Source organism: Culex quinquefasciatus, chromosome 2 (genome assembly GCF_015732765.1).
Source record: "Culex quinquefasciatus strain JHB chromosome 2, VPISU_Cqui_1.0_pri_paternal, whole genome shotgun sequence".
NCBI lineage: Eukaryota > Metazoa > Arthropoda > Insecta > Diptera > Culicidae > Culex > Culex quinquefasciatus.
In genome coordinates this window covers 192,217,773-192,226,641 of record NC_051862.1, presented here as the reverse complement: position 1 = coordinate 192,226,641, position 8,869 = coordinate 192,217,773, and the positions used below count along the sequence as shown (strand labels likewise).

The 8,869-nt window shown below is 41.3% G+C and overlaps 1 protein-coding gene across 1 annotated transcript; it reads left to right on the top strand.

The window, feature by feature from the left end:
* The first annotated feature begins 2,229 nt into the window (after nucleotides 1-2,229).
* On the top strand, nucleotides 2,230-8,361 carry LOC6031868 (tetratricopeptide repeat protein 8). The gene is made up of 5 exons (XM_038257910.1): nucleotides 2,230-3,297; nucleotides 6,757-6,902; nucleotides 6,986-7,490; nucleotides 7,659-8,014; nucleotides 8,080-8,361. The coding sequence occupies exons 1-5, from the start codon at nucleotides 3,114-3,116 to the stop codon at nucleotides 8,290-8,292; spliced, it is 1,404 nt and encodes a 467-aa protein (XP_038113838.1). The 5' UTR covers nucleotides 2,230-3,113; the 3' UTR covers nucleotides 8,293-8,361.
* Nucleotides 8,362-8,869: the final 508 nt, after the last annotated feature.

The window sequence follows — 8,869 nt, the reverse complement described above, 5'->3', positions numbered from 1 at the left end:
CCTCCTCCACTATCATCACTAATGTCGCGATGTATGTCTATCATTCGCAGCTCGTAAAACGACGACTATTACTACAAGACAAGCAAGACGACTGGCTCGTTCTCAACAAGTGAACTCTACAAAATAATCATGCCCTGGCAAAAGCTCTACCCGCTAACGGAGAACGATGAAAACGCTTTAGCTGCCTGAAATCCCCCGAAGTTTATGCAACACTTTTCGCTCGTTGTCAGCGCTTCGTCAAGAATCCGTAATGCCTTGGTGCAATAAAACTGCTGTTGCTCATGACTTGGTCGGGTTTCTACGGGCAAAGCTCGCGTTTCGCTGCAATGCTTCTGCTTGAACCAGAACCATGCTGTGCGTTGAACTGGCTGGTATACGGTATGGCAGCATTGTCGTAAATTGAGATAACAGAATAATTGCAGTGCCAAAACAGCTTGAATCGCTAGAAGCTCTTTGGCTGTTATCTTTACGTATATTTGCGTTTTGAAGTAAAGTGTTTAACTTAGAGAAGATTGCTTGGGATTAACGACATTATCCATGATAATATCGCACCTTAATGCAATTTGATATTTATGTATGTTATTTAAAGTCATACCACAGTGTTTCATGCTATGCTAAACGTGTTGCCCCAATTCTTCAAATTTGTTTCTGTTTCAGAATTTTTGTTCCCATCAAACGTCTCCAGCACATAATTCTGTAAGCATGAAATTGATGGAGACGCATAGTCGATCAACTATTTTTTCATAAAATTATTTTTACTAGGTCCTTTTCGGTACTGGGACCTGGTTAGGACCGAGTCGGCTTTTGTAATTACATTGTTCTTAATGTTAAGAGTAATTACAGAGGATCTTGTGTGTAAATGTTAGTGGGAGAGGAGCCGATTACCCGCGGCCTACTCGGGGTTAGTAGGGAAGGGATTGATGTTTAAAGACAAGTCGTGGGAAGGGAAGGGGGATTGTGTAGGAGTCTTGGTTGGCTCTGCTGGCCTTTGCTTTTGTCCTCAGCCGCAACTCGGTGTCCAGCTGCTGGGGCGATAGAATATTTTATGATCATTTTATGGTTTATCAGGTTTGTTTCTTTTTGATCAAGAAAATCCCCACATTCAAGCAGTGCACGAGTCACAACAAACGTCGAAATTGCGTCTAAAAGGTCATGTTTATGCATTTTTATGCAAAACTTGCTAAACTTTTTGAAAAAAAAAATACTTTCAAAGACACACGATTCGCGATTAAAAGCTCCGTAAATCCGACAGATGGCGCAAAGCATCGAAGAATGACGATTCAAATTTTCGCTGTTCGATTATATAGGAATGCAAACTTAAAATTGCATTTACAGCTCTTAGAACAACTTTTCAGAAAAAAATCAAGTAGTACGAGTGTAAACTTTTTGCCCTCTATAAATTAACGCAATGAAAAAAAAATAATTTTGAAAAAAAATATTGTTTAAAATGATAGAGCATCAAATGTTAACAAAGTATCAGCTCGAATTTTTGCTCAAAAGTTGTTTTGAACGCTGGAATTTAACAAAACAGAATTCGCATACATAACCTCAACGGGCAAAAATTTCAATCGACATCCTTCGCTCTGTTCTGCTACTCAACACTAGAAGTCGCATGTTGTTTAGCTTATGAATGCCTATTATGAAAGCTTATGAATTTTAGGGCTGAACACTTCGAAAAACTGATCAAAAATGGTCAAAATCATCACTTTTTCATAAAACTCTTTTGTATGATTTATGTTTTAATCTTGTTTTAAACATGTTCAAATGATGATTTTAAAGAATATTTAAAAAAAAATGCACGGTTAGTTTTAAACTTTGAAAATCCCCATCTAACGTTAAAAAACGCTGCCTTCCTTTACAACTTCCACTACCATCCACCAGAGTGCACCACACTCCATCCTGCCGGTCACTAGTCAAATCAAAAGTCAAATTATCCCGCTCTCTTTTCACTGATAATCTCCCTGCTCTCTCACGCCACAATTTCTACTTCCAAACTACCCGCGAGACTCTCTTTTCCGCATTCCAATGCTTTGGTTTCATTTTGAGCAGGCCCTCTCTCTCTTTCCATCTCATCATTTCCATCCTGCTCACTCTCCCGCGCGCTACTTTGTTTATCCGCCAACTCGCCGGAACTGGCCGCCGTGCGGTGATTGCGGAAAATGATCCAAATTATGTGCATCGTGTTATTAAAGTTTATTAAAATTAAATGGCAAGAGGATTATTTAATTTGTTTTTGCGTATTTTTGAGGCTGTGGGTACAATCTCTCTTGCAATCAGCGGGAGAGAGAGAGAGATAGAAGGCACGATTATTGGGACATTTGCATTCAAACTGCGTGCGACTTTGATGAGTCGGATTGCCATGGCCACGATTGTATACAAACAAAAACCGAAAATGGTAATTTTGGCTTCGAAGAACAGCAACAAAATCAACACAAAACGAGTTTTTTTTTGCGTCAAGTTGCGAAAGGAAGTTATCGAAAAGTTGAAGATATTTTTTATTTTGGCAGCAGAAGATAGAATTAAGAGCAACACGAATTTGGACTTTGGATTGACTGTTGAAACACAGGAAATTGCATCACACGAGGAAATCTGTAGCCTGACAGGAGGGAATTGGACTATTTGCGCACTCCGGATTGACGGCGGAAGGAAATTAAGTCAAAAGGAAAAATCAAATAACGACTTTAAAACGACGAGCAAAACAGGAAAATAATGCTGCCAAAGAGGTGTTCCTCGAATTAATTCATCGCCCATCCGTTCGCTGGGATGTGTTGCTGGCTGGACGAAACGGACATCGACAACAACAACAACGTCCAAAAATAACACAACAGAGAATGAACAAGTTGCAAATTTAAAACATCTACATTTTTGCTTTACGTCCATTTGTGCTGGAAGAAGTTGTGCGGACCCCGAACACAAAAAGTGGTTCGACCAGGCTCAAAAGTATTCCATTCCATAATAAAAGATTGCGCGAGAGATTGCCAAGGCCCGGAGTTCGAAAAGCGAAGAATTTACAACGAAATTAAGCGAAACGGACTCGCCGGAGCCTTCGCCGGGAAGACCTCGGTGCCAAGAAGACCACAACAGCCTCGCCTCGCCGGGAAGAAAATTGCATAATGGACAAATTTTTTGCAGCTGTATCATTATTCCGTCGTCGGAAATATGATGAGTGCATCGAGGTGTGCAACGAGCTGCTGCAGCACAACGCTGCCCTTCATCAAGGTCCTTGGGAGCTCAAGATGCGATCTATGACCCAGCGAGTGTACATCGACGATATCGAGGCCGACGACGACGTGGCCGGTGAGTCCTTGTCCAGAGCACTGGAGTCGCTGTGTGTAAGCTCGGTGGCAACAACCCAACCCACTTCTGATTTACACCCCTTGATGCAGGAATTGCAACATGCAACCAGCACCCAGCACTATCTGCACTTTCGTATCGGAAATTTATTTATGCGCACTCCTCATCTGCTGCTGCAGACTCTCGTTTTATCTTGATTATTATTATGCATATTTTTTGGTGCTTCTCATTTTTGTTACGCGAACGAAGGTGAACGCCGAGGGATTTCGTATCGTATCGTGTTGTGTTGTGAGCATCGGTTCGATTCGTGTGTTGTGTGATCAGCCAGCTTATAATTTATTCATGTAAATTTTTATTTTTATTGAACTGATAAACATGGCATCTTTACGGAATGACCTGAAAACGATATCGATCTGCGTTTACATTTAAACTGGCTTGTTGTTATTTCATTCAACTTTTCCCTAGATCTAGAGATACTCCTATTCGAGCTTTTTAAAAGTTACATGGTTCAAATTGAAAATTTACTTACTCTTTAGAAAATATAAGTGTGAAATCATTTTTTGAACCTGTGCACCAAAAATCAAGCCCTCTGCCACTGTTTCTTTCCTAATCATATACCTACTTTTCTATGCCTCTGTGTTCTTTTGAACTAACCAGTTAGGAATCCCAGCAATCTTTTAGTTGTCGTTTTAAAAAGGTCTTTTCTTTGTGTAGTTTCAATCTTGTCGTGCTATCTTGTCACTCCCTGAAAATTGATGAAAGTGTGACAACTGCCCAAAGAGATTTCAGTTCAGAACGCGTTTGACGCACGTACAAGTTATACTACCGTAAACATTTGTTATTAGAACTCGGGACTCCAGCAACCAACTTCAACCAAACTTTAGGACTATGCACATAATGGTCAGCCAAACAAAACATGTTTGTTGTTGTTTGCATTGCGTGCTCTCGTTTTTGTTCATTCAAGGTCAAACTTTTTTTTTCGAAATGGCGGGTGCGACAAGATAGCACGACGACGTCCACTTGATAACCTATCCAATGAAAAGTTTTATCATGGATTCGGATTTTGTTTTAATACAGTTTTATGAATTCCGGTTTCTTATAAGTACATAAATATCACTATAGTAGACATAGTTTAAGCCTAATCATTATTTTTTAGGTTTTTATTAAAGGTATTTTTTGATCAGCCTAATAAAAGTACAAAAATATTTCTGTAGTGATCATAAACACGTTACGTACCTACATATGCAACGATGTATAATATGAAGCTCATTCGGAATCCTTCATTATGAGATCTCTAGAAAAGTCATGGACTAGTTTTCTTTATAAAGAAAATTATTTAAAATTTATAAATATATTTAAAATAACGATTTATATTTTTTTCAAAAGCATTAATACAACTTCAAAACTTTTGAAAGTGAAATGAATAAAAAAGAATGAAAAACTTGTAAAAAAAATACAAATCAAAAACACAAATCTGCGCCAAATTTAAGCATCTTAAGTCAAGGGAAAGTTTGGCAAAACCACACTGATAGAAAATCTGAATGCAAATCCGATAACTCTATGTTGTCCAATTTGGAAACATTAATGTTTCAAATATCGTCAACATTTTTTTGTTGATTCGTTGTAAATGTTCTCAATAATGACACCATTGCCAATAACAAATTCGGAAAAATATCGACGATTTTGGAAACATTATATATCATATCTGAAAAGTAGGAAATAAAAATGAAATTCATAATAAGCAAATTTCTAAGACCACCATTTTGTCTTGGAAAGCGGTGACTTGTTTTTTTACTTATTTGATTGTTTTGAAAAAAAAATCCCATTTAAAGTTTTTAATTTCGCTCAAAAAAATTATTAACCAGTCTAATTTAAGATTTTTTAAGCTGTTGAAAATATTATTAGAGGTTCTCGTCACCCCTCCTCAGCCCGAATACTCAGGGGAAAGATTTTTTTTCCAAAAAACTTCATAATTTCTGGAAATTAAGGTGCAAATTACTGAATTCAATTTATAATGCATTCCTTTGTGCTTAGAATCACTTTTATGAATGCCCGGGCTTATTCAAAAATCTCTTTAGGGGGACAGGGGGTAATATGCACCCCCTAAGGGAAAACTGTGATTTCTCAACCATAACAGCATTTCTGTGAAAGAATTTCGTTAGATGTTCATAAATAACTTTATGGGTTGTTTTCGACTGGTACACTTGTTGCGAGTTGTTTGTGGCTTTCTCAGTCAATAAAACAGATCAAACGATTTTGTTGTTTGAAATTGCCCAATTTCAATTTCAAACAACAAAATCGTTTGATCTGTTTTATTGACTGAGAAAGCCACAAACAACTCGCAATTCATAAATAACTATAATTCAACGTCATCCAAGTGAAAAAAGTCTTTAAAAACCTCAAAATTGTTTAAAAATAACAGATTTCTTAAAAATATTTTTGATTCATTTCAAACAACAATGCGGGGCAATATGCACCGCAACATTGGGGCAAAATGCACTACAACAACGGGGCAAAATGCACCACAACATGGGGCAAAATGCACCGGCTAAAAGCAGTTTTCACTAGTCACCACTAGATGACACCGCTGTTTTTACAAAGGAGCTTCACAGCGGTGCATTTTGCCCCGACCACGCTTTTTACAGGAAATTTAATTTAAAATGCATTTTTTATGTTTTTGGACTCATCTATCTACAGAATAATGAAGATTATGGCAAAACAAATATGCCTCAACACTTACAATAACAATAAATGCTTTTTATATTGTTCAAAAATCATAATTCAATGAAAATTAGATGAAAACACAACATTTTAAAGTTTTGCAAATAACTTAAGCTGTTTTCATACCACGATGCTCAAATTTGTCCAGCATGGTTTAGCAGTGTTAAGCCTCCAATTTCTATGATTTTTCCCCCGGAAAATTCTTCCAAATACCGAGAAAAGCAGGGGGTGCATTTTGCCCCGGGGGTGCATATTACCCCCTCTCCCCCTAAATTTCCAAATGCCAAATCGTAATGATTTAAAAATCAATCTCGTTTAACAAAAATCACTGATTTTTTTTAAAGTACTGTTAATTAATAACATTTATATAGATATGATGCATTTGTCTGCACCAGTTTCTCATGACTCCAACTCCTATTGGCAGTGATTGCCCCGGTTCGCCTCCACTCTAGAGTCACTTCCTTCATTTGTATTTTTCATTTATCTTCTTTTTCTCCCATTTTTACTTTCTTCACCCCATCCAAACTCACGGTTGCATTGCCCTTTTTGCATCCAATTTTTTATGATTATTTCTTCCTCATCACATCGAGCGAGCGAGCGAGCCGTTTGTGCAATTCGCCCGTTCCGTCCATCATCGAGGGCTATCTGCCTTCTCTCTGCGCGCGAGAAAACGCGAAAATGCATTTTAGTAAATTACACCTCAAATTATACACATTCTTTCATGCTTCCCCCCGATGGCAGAGGATATTTTGGACACGCAGACCATCGCAACGGCCCCGCGGCCAGGCACCTCGATCCGGACGACCGCAGCAGCTTCTGCCGCAGGAAAGGCCACGGCAGCTGGTGCACGGCCCCGGACTGGCACCGGCAGACCAATTACCGGCATTGTAATCAAAATCATATTAATAGGCTTTTAAAAATGATCTACTGATGTGAGGTTTTTCGTTTCCTTTTCCTTGATATCTGGCAGTCCCGTCCGGGGACGCTTTCGCTGCAACGGCCGGGATCCACTTTGGGCAATAAAACCGCGCTGAAAACCGCAAGAACCGCAGGATCCGCGCGGAACATACGGCTCGGATCGGCCTCGATGTTTGCCGTGGGCGATCCAACCGGGCCACTGTTTCACATCTCACGCCTCCATCCGGACAAGTACGCCGACAAGGATGCCATCTCGAAGCCACTGTTTCAGTATCTGTACTACCACGAGGGGGAGATCCGCAAGGCGATGGCCCTGTGCGATGCGGTGTTGAACCTTAAGCGAACTAATGGGGAAGGTTTGTGGTGGTGGAACGCCCAGAAAGGACGCTGCCTCATTGCTACCGGTAGTCCGCGAGAGGCGGAACACTACCTGAGGGCGGCCCTCAACGAGCTGTACCATCCGGATACGGTGCTGCTGTTGGCGCGGATCTACATCAAGATCGACCAACCCACGGCGGCGCTGGAGGTGTGCAAAAATGGGCTGGAGAAACTGCCTGGTAGGGTGTATTTTTACTAACTTGCATAACATCTCTTGCTTGTTACGACGGTGGACCACGGGTCTTAACTCCAGCGAGTTCTTGGAATTACGATGCTATTCATTAGGACCTCATTTTTCCATTGAATAAGGAAGTATTTAATCACACAATTTTTCCTGCAACTCCCAGGTGACATCACTCTAATGACCCAGCAGGCCCGCGTTCTCGAGCTGGTCGGAAACCTTTCGGCCTCGGTTCGCCGCTACCGCCACATTTCCCAGCTGGACTCGATGAACACGGAGGCGCTCGCGTGCATCGCTGTCAGTTACTTCTACGGAAACCAGCCGGAAACGGCTCTGCTCTACTATCGGCGCATCCTCTCGATGGGAGCCCACAGTGCGGAGTTGTACTGCAACATTGGACTGTGCTGCCTTTACGGGGGTCAACTGGATTTGGTATTTCCTTGCTTTCAACGAGCGATCCGAATGGCAACTACCGCGGAGCTGAAGGCCGATGTGTGGTACAATTTGAGCTTTGTGGCGATGGTGAGTTCTTGTCAAGGCAAAATTTCAAACTGTAATGTAAAACCTTCTCCGTATTCCGTTCACAGACTACCGGAGACGTCCACCTGGCCCGGCGCTGCCTTAGGTTGGCCATCGCCTCCAACGGCTCGCACGGCTCGGCCCTGAACAACATGGCCGTGATGGTGGCCCGCCAGAAGCAGTACGCCAAAGCCAAATCCTACCTGGTTGCCGCGAAGGCCGCCCTGCCGAACTGCGACGAGATTAAAAATAATTTAGAATTCATAGAAAACTTTGAATAAAATGCTCATTAAAGCTGCGGTGGTGTGTCACTTAATCGGCTTTTTTCGGGATTCTTCTCCGCTGCAAAAGAGTCACATTTACTCCCTGGCGGGATCAGTTTCACAAGTCCCACATGAAAAGGTGGAAACGATCGTGTCCCCAAAAATGTGATCCTTCGGACAAAGACCCAAGCCTCTTGAAATATTCTTTACTGCTATCGTTCGCCATTTTTTTTCTCAACTCCAATCCTCCGAACAACACCTGGACATTTTTTTAAATGCAGATCATAAATTAAAGATTTATTTTTAGCAATTTGTTGTGTTCAACCTTTCCGCACAAGGGGATTCCAGCCGACGAATCGTGTCGCGCCCAAACGTCGCGACGACCCCCGAACCTCCACCGCCACCAAAAGCGGTCATCAAGCCCAACACGCCGAAGCCCTTTTCTCGTCCACGCGATCGAATGACAGGAATTTCTTACCTGTTTTGCCAATCCGTCCGTCGATCGATCGATTCCAATCGTGCGATTGGAAGATATTTTTGGATAACCAGTCCACGGTTCCGTCCCCTCCGCATGCACGCACGCATAGTTTTCGGC

What these genes read in the sequence shown, in the direction of transcription:
- LOC6031868 (XM_038257910.1), top strand. Translation starts at nt 3,114, where the DNA reads ATGGACAAATTTTTTGCAGCTGTATCATTATTCCGTCGTCGGAAATAT. An exon ending in GCAGACCAATTACCGGCATT is followed by an intron (nt 6,903 to 6,985) that starts GTAATCAAAATC and finishes GATATCTGGCAG; the next exon opens with TCCCGTCCGGGGACGCTTTC. An exon ending in ATTTGAGCTTTGTGGCGATG is followed by an intron (nt 8,015 to 8,079) that starts GTGAGTTCTTGT and finishes TTCCGTTCACAG; the next exon opens with ACTACCGGAGACGTCCACCT.